Source organism: Octodon degus, unplaced genomic scaffold, assembly GCF_000260255.1.
Source record: "Octodon degus isolate 3935 unplaced genomic scaffold, OctDeg1.0 scaffold00123, whole genome shotgun sequence".
NCBI lineage: Eukaryota > Metazoa > Chordata > Mammalia > Rodentia > Octodontidae > Octodon > Octodon degus.
In genome coordinates this window covers 3,739,800-3,755,909 of record NW_004524699.1, presented here as the reverse complement: position 1 = coordinate 3,755,909, position 16,110 = coordinate 3,739,800, and the positions used below count along the sequence as shown (strand labels likewise).

At 58.8% G+C, this 16,110-nt stretch overlaps 1 protein-coding gene across 1 annotated transcript in view; it reads right to left on the bottom strand.

Moving 5' to 3' along the window:
* The window catches only part of Ak8 (adenylate kinase 8), a 106,895-nt gene that overhangs the window by 82,242 nt on the left and 8,543 nt on the right, over positions 1–16,110 (bottom strand). The window contains exons 4-5 of the mRNA XM_004640554.2: positions 14,438–14,551; positions 6,507–6,575 (exon numbers count right to left, since the gene is read on the bottom strand). Of these exons, the coding sequence (XP_004640611.1) occupies positions 6,507–6,575; positions 14,438–14,551 (183 nt within the window). The remainder of the gene's footprint in view (positions 1–6,506; positions 6,576–14,437; positions 14,552–16,110) is intronic.

Below are 16,110 nucleotides of genomic sequence, written 5' to 3'. Positions count from 1 at the left end.
AGGTGCCAGCGGTGACCCTCGCGGGCTTCCCTTCAGGTGCCAGCAGTGACCCTCTTGTGGGCTTCCCTTCAGGAGCCAGCGGTGACCCTTGTGGGCTTCCCTTCAGGTGCCAGCGGTGACCCTTGTGGGCTCCGAGCATCGTGGCAGAGGAAGAAGGGGAAGAGACAGCAGAGAGACGGAGGAGAGAGCTCGACCGCCAATTTGGCTTTCACTAATGGTCCTTCCCCGTGGCCCGCCTGGCCCTTAACTGGGGTATATCTTGGCTTCCTGCATTTCACCCAGCAGCCTGTTCAATGAGTCCCAGCTGCCAGGGCCGAGAATGGGCCCAGGTGGAAACACACGAAGAGAAGAAAACCTGATGGGAGGGAGGGAGGGAGGGAAGGAGCGAGGGAGGGAAGCAGGGAGGCAGGCTCTGCAGCTGGCTCTGAGAAGCCACTGCCTTTCTTCCATTTAAAAAATTGCTCATCCTTGTGAACCCGGGAGTGAGAGGTCAGAGACCTCTCTCTAGTTGTGGCTCTGGAGACGCAGATGCACTGAGGCTCACTGGTGGGTGGCCAGAGAAAGCCTACAGGACTGTTTTCTGCTCCCGTCATCCTGTCTGTGCCCTGCGCGGCCAGCGTGGCAGAGCTCTCATACCTCTGCCCAAGTGGCCCTCAGGGCCAGGCACAGGGCTTGATGCTGTCACTTAACCACAGAGAGTGACAGACGTTGTCTGGGACGGAATGCTTAGCAGCCCAGGGCCAATGCCTGCTATGAATTACAGGGTGCTGGGCACGGAAGGGACCAGGCCTGGGTGGGCTCTTTCCACCAGCTGCTGTCTGCCAGCCCCAGACTCAGGCAGGAGGCTCAGAAACTCACACTGCTGAGGTGGGGAGGCCTCTGCCCTTTCACAGGCAGCAGGGTCCTCAGGCCCCAGTGCTAGCCTGACTAGGCTGAAGTCCTTCCTGGGCCCCTGGGGCTGGGAGAGATGGGCTTGCATCCATACATGAAAACATCTCTCTTTCCTCTTGGCCGCGTATTTTCTGGTCTGTCACTCTCTGGCTGTGCCTGTCCTGTCAAAGCGCCTGGCACAACCTCACAGCGTCCACTGGAGGCCCAGTGTGGCACCAACAGCCCACACAGCACCCAGATATGATGTTCTACTGGCCTTCTGGCCCCAGCCAAGAGCCTTCCTCCGTCCAGGCCTCAGTTTCCCCTTTCATAAAAGGTCTGAGGTAGGATGATTTCTGAAGCTAGTTCTTAATGAGATATTGATAACTTCGAATTCGCTTTGTCAGTACACTTTACTGTTTTAAAATCAAGCATTCTGGTGGTGGATCCTTGCTGCTGTGGATTAGAGGGATAAAGGGAAAGAACGCGGAGCACAGGGCACCAATACCAACTGGAATGCTGGCTCCCAAGAGCTTGAGCCCCAGGTCCCGTGCGGCATCACCACCCGCAGGGTGCCGGGCTGACCTTGGTCAGGGCGGGGAGACTGAGGCCACAGCGGAGACTTGGAAACATTGAGAGTGGGAGGGCTGGGGAGATAGCTCTTCGAGAGTGGGAGCTGTCCGAAGTCGTGTGAGGTTCTGAACAGGTCTTCACAGTTCCAAAAGCCTGTGCAGGTCAGCAGTCAAAACAGTCTGCCCAGAGAACCTGAGATAAGCGTGCTCCTGCCGTCCTGGAAGCCTTCACAACTGATTGAGTTCTGCTGGATTTCAAACACTTCCCCCTCCTTGGGCCGCTAGCAAGTTGGATAGATAGGATTTCATTACCATGGTGACGCAGGACTGGGGAATTATCCAAATGGCAGTCAGTCATTCATTCATTCCATAAATATTTACCGAGTGCGGAGTCCATGCCAGGTGCCGTGGAAGAAGCCGGGATCCGCCGCTGACTGCGCAGAACACGCCTGGTGTGAGGGCTGAGGAGGGGAGTGAGCTGTGTGCCTGGGCAGCAGCACGCCCCGAGGGGCTCAGAGAGGGGCCTCCTCCTCCCCAAAGAAGTGCTTTAGCTGAGCCTGGGAAATGAGAAGCCATCGCCCAGCTGGGGGCGGAGAAGGTCAGGCAGAGGACATGGAAGGGCGCAGGCTGCTTCCTCTTGCTGCCCTGCAAGCTTCATGCCTCCAATGGACACACTTGTGCTTCTTGGTTCCTGTGCAAATCCTGGGCTCACAGCCCACCTCCGGGGCCGCAGGGAGTTTCCAGCTGACTGTGCTCCCCTGTGAGGCTCAGCAGAGGAAGAGCCCTCTTCCCAGCTGTTCGGGTTATCCAAAGCCACTTGTTTTGGCCTCCTGCTCGCCAGTCACCCATCCCAGGAGCCTGCTGGGCTGACCTGGAGAACCTGCCCAGCTTGCCAAAAGGAGGCATGGGTGTGACCTCCTTGACCTGTGCCCCACTCTGGGGGAGGGAAGAGGTCACACGAGGGGGACACTGGGAGGTGGGGCACCCATAGGACTCCCCAGGGTCTCTCTGAACAGGTGGGTGAGGCTGTTTGGGAGGAAGATCAGGGGTGAAGGGGTGTGGCGGGCATGGGCCGGAGGGAGAACTTGGGCCTGCCCAGCCCTGAGGGCCCTGAGGATGCTGGGGGAAGCAGAGCGAAGCCTTGAGGGACACAATCACATCTGCTCCCAAAAGTCAGCCCCCTCTATGTTATGTATAACATAATCCCCTGGTGACTGTCCTTTCAAAGAAGTGTTCCCAGGCCAGGGATATAGCTCAGTGGCACAAGTGCCTGCCCGGCAAGTGCAAGGTCTTGGGTTCAATTCCTGATTCCAAAAAAAAATTTGAAAGAGAAAAAGTGTTCCTGGACGCCTCCACTGAAGAGAGCCAGGCGGCCAGGGGACAGCAGTGAGGGGCAGCTCTGGGACTTTGTGCACCTGGAGCCACGAATGTACCGTGGTCAAGCAGTAAATTCCTGCCTATTGTAAAGATGGCAACAGGAAGAAAATGTTGGGGAGTAACCAGGACAGCTCTGGGGAGGGAGATGGATCAGCTGCCAAATAAAAGTAAGAGACTCCTGATAAACCCAGTAAAATGGAGCAGGGATGGCTGAGGGTTCAGGTAAAAGGGAGTGCGTCCTTGCCTTTGGCCCTTTTCCCCGAGCTCCTGGAGCTGCCCCTTGCTTCTTAGCTCTCCTTGCTCCAGAGAAGTGACCCGAAGCCAGCCACACTTGACCTCAAAAGCCTGATGATCCCTAACCACTACCCAGTGGGTCTCTGGGTGCCACCTCCTTGTGACAATTCCAAAGCAAACTGTGAATTTCTCTTTCTCTAATGCATTTGATGGTCACTTCAAAAAACTATTCTTCAAAGAGATTGCATTAGACAAAAAAGAAAGCAAAAGAAAAACCATCAGCATTAACTACAGAATTCTGATGGGTTATTATAACATTATTTTTCCCTGAACACTATTCCCTGCATTCTTTTTGAGCTCTAAATTACCAATTCCAGTCCCTGTGTAGCTAAATAATAATAATTACCATATAAATGAATATGCATATGTGTCATTTTTCTCCCTAAAAGCAAAAAAGCCTGTTTGTTTTGGATGAAGGTTTGTTGTGCTTTTGAACAACCAAAGCACATAATTAGAAGGCTCACCTCTCGCTCTGAAACCCTGTCTCCACTGGGAAGAGATGAAAAAGGCTCTGGATGCCCCTTGAAGATTCGAAGAAATTTTAAAACAAATTGAAGGAGATATTTCTTTCTTCTGCAGCTACCAGGGGCTTGGACAAGACCAGAATCTCAGGCTGCGCAGCTGGAAGGGACGTCTGAGCTCAGGCCCAGCCCCATCACTGCAGATGGCAGAACAGAGGCCTAAGGGAGGGAAGCTGCACCGCACAAACTGCTCCCCTGCCCACGCCTCCACACAACGTGGCTTCTGTGGTCCTTGAAGAAACAGCAATGAGCTGTGTAAAGATCTGGGTTCTGGGACTGCTGTGGGACCTAGGGCAGGCCCCGCAGGCCCCAGAGGGTCCATGTGAGTTATGAGGCAGGCCCACAGCCTCCAGGGGTGTGGGACGCCCAGATAAGGGCCTGGTCCAGCATCAGCCCTGCCCTGTGATCCACGCTCCAGCTGCCCAGTGACACACACCAGCGCTATAACCACAGCTTCTACAGCGTGGGTGCCCCGCGATGAGACGCAGGCAGCCAGTGGCCACCACCATCAAAATAATAATGGCAACAAATATCATGAATAGTAGTATGATCAATACGATTATAACACAATACTAGCATGTACAGTAAGCCCCTGACTTATGAGCATCCCAACTGTGAACTTCCAGCTGTCTGTACAAAACTCACTTTTCCGGCTGACAAATGAATCCGACTTAGGAACAAATTTCCCAGAATGGGACTCATTTGTAAGTCAGGGATTTCTTGTATAATATACTATACTGAGTACTGCTCACCTTCCCAAAGACTAACGACATCGTTCGCGATGGTCATGCCAGCTGTTGGCCAGGCCTCAGGCCGCCTGACCTCCTCTGTCTACACTGTAGGTGCACTTTACAGAGTGGTGCAGATCAAGCTTTTAAATAAGCACAAAAAGGGCTTCAAGAAGTTAAATGTGTGTTGGAGAGACTCTTCCAGATCTCCCAGGGCAAGCCCGGGAAGCCCGCTGACAAAGTGAGGGGGACCACGGTCATTTCCCCCAAACCACCCCTTGCTGATCTACGGATACTGGGGGGTGGGAGGGGATCTTAGAGAAAAAGCAGCCCAGGCCACCTGGATCCAGTGCCTCAGCTGTGTGGCATTTCTCAAGTTTTGGAAGGGAAAAAGACAGCTGGCTGAGTTCAAGGGTCGTCACGCGGGATGCAGACAGTAGGCAGCCTAGCTGAGAGCCTTCTGTGCCTGCAGACTGAGCTCGGGGTGCACACACCAAGGCGGGGAGCCCGACTCAGAGGTGACTGATAGCTCACGGCGTCTGTCACGTGAGACACACAGGTGAGGGCGCCTTCTGCTTCCTCACGCTCCAGCCCCAGGGCACCTGCTGCCACAGTGCCACAGTGGGCACAAAGGGGACCTGCAGTGCCTGGACCCGAGGTGGGGACCCTTCCTCCTTGGCCCCAGGAGTCCAAGCCGTGGTCTGTGAACTGTTCCCCTCTGTCCTCCTCCCGCTGGTCCTGCTCACAGCACAGTCCCGGGAAACAGAGGAGTCTGGTAAGGAAAAACCCAGCTTCCTGGCTGTAGACTGAAAGGAGCCCAAAAGGGGACATTACAGGGCTGCCGGGGAGGGAAGCTCAGGAAGTGACGGCATCAGGCTGCTTCTGCAGAGGCTGGATGAGTTTACAAAGAGGAAGGCGTCACTGAAGCCACAGCTTCGGAGCTGGAGTCCAAAGCACCGCGCAGGCTCCCTGAGCTATCTCGCCGGCCCCAACACTGCAGCTATCTTGAGAAGCAAGCCGGGTCCGCTGAGAAACACCTTCAGCCCTCCAAGGGCACAGCCCGTGGCCCCAGGGCCCCGGACACGGCGGCACATGCTGGCCATTAAAGAAAGGACCAAATAGAATTTTTAGTACTAAGCGATATAATAACCAGAATTAAAAACTCACTGGACAGGGTCAGCAGTCAAATGGGGAGAGAGAAGAGTCGAGGCGCCTGACAACGACTTGCACAAATTGTCGTCTGATGAGCACGCAGAAAGAAAAGATGGGACAAAGGGCTGCGGGACAGCGCATTCAGGCCGCTGCAGCAGCCGCAGGAGAGGACGGCGCCGGTGCGTGCGTGTGTGCGTGTGTGCGTGTGTGCGTGTGTGCGTGTGTGCGCGCGTGCAGGGATTCTGCTCCGCGTGACTGCAGCCATCTGGGCTGTCACTGCCCTCTTGCCCGCCAGGTGACCCTGACAAGCACTCCAAGCCTTACGGGACAAGCAAGTCATCAAGACAACAGCTGAGTGTCTCGCACCGGCCACCACGCCACACAGCGTCTTTGCTGAGGTCGGGCACTGCCCCGGCCCCAGCCCGGCGCGGTCCAGTTAGGATAGACTCTCTGCCCTGTGGGGTCGGGTCCCCCGTCGTCCGCTGCCAAGACGCGCTCCTGTGCCTAGGCCCCATACGCTGCGCTCTGCACGCCCGGCCCTGCCCCTGCTTTGGTCCTGGGGTACCTTGTAGCTGGCTCCACACACCAGAACCAGGTTTCTCTGAAACAGTACCAGAAATTGTTGAAGAAATAAAGGCTGAAAATGTAACCTGTCCCTGCCGCTGCTAGGCCCTGGGTGCTCCAGCATTGCCTGCTGCTGGCCCTACTCCCCACCCCCACTTCAGCCACTGGCCTTCCTCGGGGTGCTCTCCGGTGACCCCTCTCTCAGTAGACCCTGCTGGCATTACCTGTCTCCATGGTTACTTCCCTCCCACACAGGTGATATCTATGTCCATAGACTGCCCTTGGCCGCCCCAGGGCTCCTGTTTGTCTGCTTTACCTTCTCTATCTGCCTCTGGTCGTCTCTGTTCCAGAGAGGAGCAGACACCCCTCTTGCTCCCAGCAGCCCTGGTTAGGGACCCCCACCCTGTGGGCACCCGGCAGGGGCTCACCCTCCTGATGCAGTCCTCTTCCCGCAGGCGCTCCTCCACCAGTTGGATGAGCAGTGAGTCGGGGACTTTCTAAAAGAAAGACGACACAGGACCTTAGACCCCAGCTCGCATCTGGGAGCTCGGGCAGGCACCAGGCTGGCAGCAGGCCCCTGCACACACAGCACGCCCTCAGGAGAGAAGGGCGGGGCCCGGGCACCTCCGGAGAAGGGGGAAGGGGAGACACGGTCCCACAGGAGCTCGGCTCTGAGACTCAGGCCGCCTGGCTTTGCTGCTCTCCCTGATGTCCCCCCAGAGCCCCAGGCACTCCTGGGCAGGGCTATCAGAATGTGTTGGGTGGGGTCTGGGCAGAAGGGGGGTCCTGGGCATAGGACTGGTCAGGTCACCCTCTCCCTCGTCTCCCTTCTCTCACGGCTTCCTCTGTGCTCCACAGACTCTGCCTTCCTTCCTGGACCCAGCAGACTACAAACAATGGAGCCAAAGGAAGCGCTCCTCCCCTGGGCCGTGCGAGCCAGGGACTTTGTCCAATGATGACGAAGCTCACTGCGACACCCTGGCTGCACGTGGGTGTGCCTGAAGCCCATGGTGTTCAGTGGAGCAGCCCTGGAGGCCGAGGGACCTGCTGCAGGACCCTGGCACAGGCCCCACTGGCATAGGGCCAGCCTGGGAGGCCCAGAGGGGCCGGCTGCAGCGTGTGGGCTCAGGTATGCATGGCCGGGGCCTGGCTGCCCAGAGGAGGAGCAGGCATGCCCGGTGAGGGCTCAGTGTGGGCGGCCGCCACCCCGTGCACCTTCAGCGCACCCTGTGCCTACTCCCTCATGCAGGATGGGCAAGGAAGTAGCTCTGCCAGGGATGCCCAGGCCTGCCGGTGGTGTCTCCCCTTCTTGTAAAACACAGCAGGGGGGCCCAAACCCGCCCCCATCCCCAACCACAACTCTGTCAGCGGACTGAAAAAATATGCATTTCACGCCCTGAGGCTGTTGGGATTATGGGGCTTCCCAGCAAGCCCTTCCTTCATGGACCAGAGCACAGGCTCAAGCCCCACCCTCCCGCAGGCTCCTCCCCCGGCTACGTAAGAGCGGCTGCGGCTCCAGCCTGCCAGGTGGCCTCCCGCTTCTCAACCATGTTAGGTCTCATCGACCTCCCCAGTAGAAATCAGTAACAATATTGTAGCTTTTGCTTTTATTCTTTTTCCCTTTGCACCCACTTCCAGTAACACATCTCTCCACAAGTCCCTTGGAGGAGTCCCTCTCTTGCCTTCAGCCTGTATGCCTTAGGTAGGGCCACGAGGGCCCCAAACTGCTTAGCAGCCGTATGCTAACCTTCACCACGGTGATTTATTCAAAAATTGTCTCTGACCAGCTTCCGTGTTCAGGCTCAAGCCATCAGGGCAAACATAAACGGTCAGATCAGAAGCTGAGAGCATGTAAGAGCTGGAGCTGCAGCAGCCACTTTGCAGGCCTGAGGGGTGGAAAACCAAAAAGCATGCTCAGCCCTAGGAGGGTTTTTCCCTGGATTCGGAATCAGAAGGAAAGAGCAGATGGCAACAGGATGGGGTGAGCATCCCTGCGGGAGAGCATGGAAATTATGGGGAGCTATGGCTTCCACGAAGCAGATACCACAAGTAGAGCACAGCCTAGAAGGAGAGACTGAGTGGGTGACACACCGAGATCCCTGGAGAGGTAAGGAGGAGCCCACACCATCCCGCCCCCATCCGAGGCCTCCTGAGACCCCTAGTGACCTTACGACCCTGGCACCACCGCTCTGCACTTCTTGCCTGGGTTGGCGGCCCTACCTGAGAGCTCTTGGTCCGGGGAAGGCCTGAGAATCTGAATTCCCTACACATGCACAGGTGGTGTGACTTCGACCACAAGGGGACCCAGCCTGGAGCCATGGGCTCGGCCAACCCAGGCATCAGAGCCCTGGCCCATCTGCAGGGGACAGCTCTTCCTACTGGTGCCATCTCCTCCCTGTTCACAGGATGCTTCTGAGGATGGCAAGGGAGGGGGCAGACAGGAAGCGACCCCGCCCCACCCCTCCCCTCCTCTCTCCTTCACGGTGTCCTGAGCTGTCCCCAGGCGGGGCTAGTTTCCACCTGTGTTCTCAAGACTCATCGTCCCTTCCTCCGTGACAACACCCAGTGGGGAGGCAGCATCAGGGACAGGGGGTGCTGAGCAGGGACAGGGCCATGCAACCAAAGAACTCAACTTTAAAGGCAGCGGCTCAGGCAGGGACGGCGCCCCCCGCAGCCCACGCGGCAGGGGACAGGCTGGTAGCTTTGAGCGCGGCCCATCCCAAGTGCCTCCCCACGGCTCGCCGCCACTGCGCTGTCTCAGTGCCAGCTTTGATGTGTCACGTCAGCAGCAGGGTCTTCTGGGCCACTTCTCCAGGCCCTGCCAAGCTGTCTTAGTGGGAATCAGATGCCCCTGTGCAGAGCTCACCCCCTCCTCCTGCCCAGCCCTCTGCCAAAGCTTGGCTTTTCAGGAAGAGCTGGGGACAGGTGGGCAGAGCCAAGGAAGGCCCAGTCCCAGGTGCCAACACTAGCCCGAGCCTGCCAGGAGGCCCAGCAACACACCCTTGCCCAGAGGCAGGCTGTCTGCTGGCCCTGCCTGCCCAGGTGGCGTGCCCGGTCCTGAGCCCTCACGTGGGCTCACTGGTGTCCCCATGCATGGTTCTGTGCATGGCTCTGCCCCCGTGGCCTGAACTTCACACTGCAGTGCCCTGAGCCTGCACTGCCTGTCCAGGCCCCACGCTTGGGGGCCTCGCGTCCCTTGGTCCCCTTGATCCACAGTATGGACTTTGGAAGTGGAGTGGGGAGAGCCAGAGCCCAGCCACCCTGCTGCACCCCTGGCCTGTCACCCAGCCCCAGGGGCTACCCAGAGCCCCTCTGTGACATCCTGCATTGTCAGCACAGGTGATGAGCTGGTGGCAACCAGCTCCTGGGACCCGGACACGACACAGAGGCAGAAGTTTTCTGGGACAGGGATGAGAGGCAGGGAACAGCGTGGAAAGAAGGGAGCAGAGGGGGCAGCCATGAGCTGGGCTGGGCTGGGGGTAGCCAAGGAGCCACTGGGTACAACGTTCCTGTTGGTCTTCCTGCTGCCCTGAATCCTGGTGGAGCTTCCCCTCCTCCTGGTGCCTCCTGGAGCCACAGGCTGGTGGGTGGGGCTGCAGGGCTGACAAGACAGTGGTGGGCTTGGAGCACGAGCTGAAGGTGGGCTGTGGTGAGCTGACTGACTGACGGGCACCAGCTGACTGGGGCCGCGTGGTGCTGGGTGTGGAGGGCCCGCCGGGGCTCTGCCCGCAGCACAAGAGGAGAACTGGAGGGGAGGCGGTGCTGTGGGCTCTGCGGCAGGAGCGAGTCACGCTGGCTTTCCTGACAGGAACTCAGCTGTTCTCATCTTCGGAGGCACTCGGGTCCTCACCGTCCCTGAGGGTGGCTGCGGTTCTTTTCTTTCCAGGGTACCTCCAGTCCTTGCCGTGAGCATCACTCCCCAGCTCCAGGGCAGACCCCTCAGGTGCTGGCATGGATCCCTCCTGCCACTGGCGCAGGCCTTAGCTTCCCCCACCGGCCTCTGGGCCTGCCCAGCACAGGTGCTTGGCGCAGACTCACATGGGCCACCGCCGCGGGCTCCAGGCCCTCCGCTGGATTCTCTGGGTCTCTGGGGTGCGGACAGAGCTCCTGCACGCTTGCACTTGACTCTCTGGGTGAATGTTGCAAGCCGATAAATCCTGTGTGCTGTTAAATCTGCTCCCTTACAAGCTCTGACACAACATGGGCTTCCACGGCCTTTGTGGGCCCTGGCTCTTGTGTGCAGACACAGGTAGGTTGGGGACTCTGGTCCTTCCAGGCTTCTGGGATTCCTCAGCACCGGGGGCATCTGCGCTGGAGCAGATCTGACATCTGTAGAGGGTGAGTGGAAAGAGGAGCTAGGAAGGACCCAGCTTCGGGAAGGTAAGCCTGCTCCTTGGCATCTCGCCAGCCTCCCAAACTAAGGCCATTTATTCACTCAACAAACAGGCTATTTCTGCTCCTATGCAATTTCTTTCCAGCATTTGAGTCCCCTGCTTGGCAGTCAGAAGCACTAACTGCAGTACCAACTCTGTCAGCAGCGGGGCTGGACTTCCTTCCCCAGGGAGGGCTTCTCCATGCTGCCTCTTGGCCCTGTACTAAAGGAGCAGAGAGGCCGCTGATTCTCACGCGTCACCACAGCTGAGCGCCCCGGGACCAGGCGGCTTCTGATCTGCAAGCACTAGTGCCTCCCGCAGGACTGTGGTGGCACCCTGCACCCACTCTTCCCACAGCAGAGGCCCAGGGCCGGGGCCTGAGAGTGAAGCTGGCAGCTGGTCCTCACCAGGGCTGACCTCACCTGGGCCTGCGGTGCAGAAACGGGTCCTGGGCTCTAAAGGGGCCACAAGGGCAGAGGAGGGGTCCCAGCAGGGACTGCAGCCGTGCTTTGATGGCTTTCACCCTGTACAGGGGGCCACAATGCCTCCAGGAAGAGCCACGGCACCAGCATCTCAGCCAGGTCATGTGGAGGGAAGAGCTTGGCTGTAGCCAGTGTCCTTGTCACTGTCATTGTTGTCATCATAGCTGAAGCCCTGACCCCGAGAAGCAGGTGGGCTGTAGAGGAGGCTGGGAACTGTGCTCCATGGGAGACGCTCGTCACCCTGGGGAGACACGGCCCAGGACCACAAGCCAGCTGTCTCCAGACTTAACCCGGCCCAGATGCTTCTGGGCCACTGGTGTCTCTGAGGTTTGCAAGTGCACGCTTATTTCTGGGGCTGTGAACCGAAGCAGCGCCCAGCTGGGATACACACAGGCCGAGAGGTTGCAGCTCTCATGTGGCGGCGGCGGCAAGGCAGGTGGACGGGCAGAGGCCGGGAGCTGTCCAGGGCGGCGTCCCCACAGAGGCACATGGCTTACTCCCGGCTGAGGAAGCACGGCTTCCTCTGGCTGCTCCTAAGCTGGCAGTGGGGGCCGAAGCTAGGAAAGCTGGGAGTGATGCGTCCATGTCTGATCACACTGGACAGAGGGCTACAGGACGAGCCTCTGGCCTCCCGGGGCATCGGCAGAGACCCTCAGGCTCCCTGTGAGTCTGATACAGCAGGGGGCTTCCCGGGCGGGGCGTGGGGTGATCGGGCGGCTTTCCGGGCCACCACTGTCGGTGACGGGCTGCCGGAGCCTGTGGTCAGTCACTTCTGCGTGTGGTCTGGCATCTGTACGTTCGCTGCCTCAGGAGCTGTGGGATGACAGTTCTCTGGATGGAAGGAGTCGCAGTCTGCATTTGCTTTAATGTCACTGGGCCATGTGAGTGGGTGAGGGCAAAGTGTGGAGCTAGGCTGCAAGCGGGTGCGAGGGTGCAGCGAGGTGCTGGGCCGTGGGGTTCCCACAGACCCTTTTGCGGGGTTGTTTCTTTTTTTGGAGACAGGGTTTTCACGTAGCTCAGTCTGGCCCCGCAGTCACATGCAGCCCAGGCTCGCCTGGAACTCTCAGTGACCCTCCCGAGCGCTGGGATTACAGGTGTGTGCCACCAGCCCCGGCACTGCTGCTTCTCAACAGCTTTGTGACATTTCATCGTAAAAAGTGAAGCCAGGACTTGAAAACTGTTCAAAACAAGAAGGAGCCAACTGAGCCACCAGGGAGTGGACTGGGGAGGGCTTGCCGGGACGGCTCTGGCTGGGCTGCTTCCTGGCACCCCGGAGCCAGCTGGCCACACAGAGGGTGCCCGGAAGCACCTGGGAGCCTCCCGGAGCTGCCCGCTGTGGAGACTTCTTGGTGAACACCAGCGAGACGAGGGGACTGTGGTCTGGGGCAGGGCCAAGACTAGCAGGAGGAAAGGAGGCGTCAAGGAAGCACGGGTGCTCATAAATAGAGCTATAAAGACTCCAACAAGCCAGGGATCCGAAGACGGCATTTAATGAGAAGCCCGGCCAGCCAGCTGTGAGCATGCGGACGCGGTCGTCAACACACACCGCCTCCCCTTCAGGCCGGCCGGATCCTTGGTGAGGTCCACCCTCACCTTTCATGTTCCCTCCACCCGGGCACCTGGACCGGGAACCCCAGCAAGGCACCCTTGCAAACTCTTGGATGTGTTTGGAGCTAGGCTGGTAATTAGGGTAATGAAGCCCAGGAGGAATTTCTTTAACTCCCACCACCTCTCAGCTGACTTTCACAAATGGACGAAGTCTCTCTGCCTGGAAAGGAGCCGGCCCAGCCCTCGCAAGAAGCAGCCACGGCGAGACCGCTTCACTACACCACACCCCGATGTGCTGTTGTCTCTGAGTTACAACCACAGCTCTGAGCTCCGCCGGGCTTCATCCCCTTGTCCAGGAGAGTAGCCTGCACCCCACAGGGGGCATCGAAAGCCTCTGTGTACCCCACCAGAGGTCAGGCCCCAGACGCCAGGCCGGATCATGTCCCGAGGCCTTGGTGCTGCGCTGTGGGTGGTCTGAACTGAGAGCCCTGGAGCCAGGATGGAGTGGAGGCCTTGTGTGGCCAAGAGCACAGGAAAGGATGACAGGCGGGAGGGGGGTGGGGGGGCAAGAGACCGTGCCAGAGTCTTGGCTGCAGAGGCAAGGAGCTGGGAACTTTGTCCACTCCGAGCAAGTCACGGTCCCCCTTGGGCCCCCTCTGCAGCCACCTTTCACAGAGGCCACCAGCAAACCTGGAAACTCACTTCCAAGTCGTTTGAGGAACCACACCCACACGGGGGCAGGGCGCAGCCATCAGATGGAGACAGAGGCTGGCGGGAGAGCCCAGGCCCCGGGGGGGGGGTACGGCCGGGACGGATGCAGACGGGCAGACGGGCCTCGCCAGCGCGAGCACCTGCTGGGCGCCTCGGCTCGCACCTGCGCTGCTGCGGGGCGCCGGCTGCCCTGCATGGGGGCGGCTGAGGTTTAGGTGCCGTCCATCGCCTTCCCGCACCAGCGTGACATCAGCTAGGTCTGGGTGGTGCGACAGGCACATTTAGAGCCCAGCTCACGCCTGGTCGTCCTGTCCTCAGCTGTGTCCCCACAAACAGAAGCAGCCTGGGCCTCAGGGCAGAATGCTGAAAGGATTCAGCCTTCCCTTAGGCCCCAAAGAGAACTGGGTAGGAAAAGGCGTGACAGTTTGGATGTGCTGGGGCACGCCTACAGGCCCAGCACTTTGGGAGGCTGAGGCGGGAGGCTCAAGTTCAAGTGCGGCCTGGGCAATTTATCAACTTAGTGAGACCCTGTCTCTAAATTTAAAAAAAGAGGTAGGGATGTAGTGTAGCTCAGTGTGAAGGCCATGACTTTGATCTCATGGAGACAGAGAGAGAGAGAGAGAGAGAGAGAGAGAGAGAGAGAGAGGAGGAAGGGAGGAAGGAAGGGAAGAGAGAACAGAAGAGAAGAGAGAAGAGAAAACAGAATACGATGGAAGGGAAGAGAGGGGAAAAAAAGAACACACAAGCAGCCAACATGCCCCACCTCTAGTTCCCCTTCGAGGGTGTTCTGTGAACTCAGAGCTGGTGGGGCTTTGGAAACAGTGGATGAGAGAAGCCTATAAAGAGGCCCCGGGCGGGGACGGGGGCACCTTAGCTTTCGCTAGCTCCAGGGCTGGGCTGTTGTGCTGGCCACAGCTGGAGGACGGCCCTCTACGGCCCAGCTCAGCCCCACCAGGGCCACCACCGTGGGATGGAGACCTCCGCTCCCCTCTGCCACCCACCGTGTCCTCAGCTGACACCGGGAAGAACAGGAGCAACCTGGACTCAAAGACTCCCTGGGGACCAGCAGAGCCCACGGCTGTTGAGGTCCTTCCCACGAGGCCATGGGCCTCCGCCAGCACCCTCTACCCACCCTAGCCTGAGCCAGGCTTGGGACGAGCCAAGCAAGCGCGGGCTGCGTGTGCCTGGTGGGGAGGACGGGGAAGCTCAGCCGCCCTGCCCGTCCCTGCATCCGGCCGAGCCTACCTTGAACTTCTGGTAGTGCTTCCTGGCCTCAGCAGCCACGGGGGACAGCTCTCTCCCTAGCAGGCTCCCCCTGGTGAGGAGGTTCGTGCTGAGATGCTTGCAGAGCCACATGGCCTGAAGGAGGAAGCGGGAAGGGAGACATTGGTGGCTGGCTCCCCCGGGGCTGGATCCTCCCGAGCCTCCAGCCAAGGCCGGCTGGCCACAGGGAGGCTTCACGTCACGGACGCCACACAGCACGGCCGGCATGCCTGTCTGCACCCCTCTCCCACCCGCTGCCAGCTGCACACAGGCCGGAAGCCCTCTGACGCTCTGAGTACGAGTTTCTAATCCAAGGAAGGCGTACAGGAGGCCAGGTGGGGACAGTAAATACAGCCACAGCCCACGCTCCATTCGGTTTTTCTTAAGCACTGGGAGTGGGCATGGCCTGGCCCATCTGCGTAGATGGGAAGCTCTGTGCTTGGCTCCCTCGTGACCGCCGTGTACCACACGGAGGCGAAGACTGAATCTCAGGGAATAGCAAGGTGTGAGTGTTCTGGGCATGGAAAGGACGCCAGGGAGCACTGTGGCACCGGCTGATTCTGACGGCCCTGCCTGGTTCCCTGGGCTGGGCTCACACACCAGAGCCAGCTACCAGGCCCAGGCCCATCCGGGAGACGAATTCGGTGGCCCTGCTCCCACTGGCACTCGCCGAGACAAGGACTTGGGACAGAGCCTGCTTTGCTTTGCTAGCAAATTGCTCCTAGCAGTCAGGAAGAGCTTGAACTAGGAAATGCCACCCAGCTGGCCCTGAGGGTCACAAGACAGGAGCCCTCTGCTGGCCTGGGAGGGCAGTGCAGAGCCTTTTCCAAACCGGTTCCAGGGGGCCATCCTGGGAGACGCCAGGACCTGTCCTGTCAAAGCAGCCCGTCACGTGAAAAAGTGCAGGCAGCTGCTGCACCCAGGGGTGCTAGGTGCGGAGAGGGGTGGAAGCGGACAGCCCGGCACTGAGGCGCCATACAGAAAACCTGGGCAGACAGACGGAAGACGGGTGGACAGACAGACTCATCCATGACAATTAACAGAGCACGAGGCTACTCAGAAAGCAAAGCAGGCGCGGGCTGCTCTGGGCAAGGGTCGGCCATCTCACTCCATCGAGGGCTCCAGTGGGGACTACAGCACTGCCACTGGGCATTAACCGCCATGACCAGCACCCACGCCAATAGCTCTGTCGCTGAGAGTGCGCCACGGTGCTCACTGTCAGCCACAGAGTCCCACCTTGGGTGGCCACTGTGTTTTCAAAGGTGAATTTTCTTTAAAATGGAGAGAGAACAAAGAAGATACGCAGAGGTGGCAAAATGAGTGTGAAATCTGGGGATTGGGCACAAGAGAATCTAGGACACAGCTTCTGGGCTTTTCTGATTGACTGAAATATTTCATAATTAAAAATCTTACTGTCCCACACCAAACACCTCTGGACCCAGCCCCCACTCCCTCCCCTGCTTCCTCTTCCTCCTCTTCCTGCTCCTCCTAGAAATGTGACTAGAAGTCCAGGCCTGTGAGGATCCCATTCCTGTGGGCAGGGCGATGCTCAGGAACGATACCCCAAAGTGTTGAAGGAATACTTTTCTCTGAGTGGTCAGGAAATTGCATTTTGTTTTTCATATTTCCCAGTTTTTTCTTATGAATAGATGCTG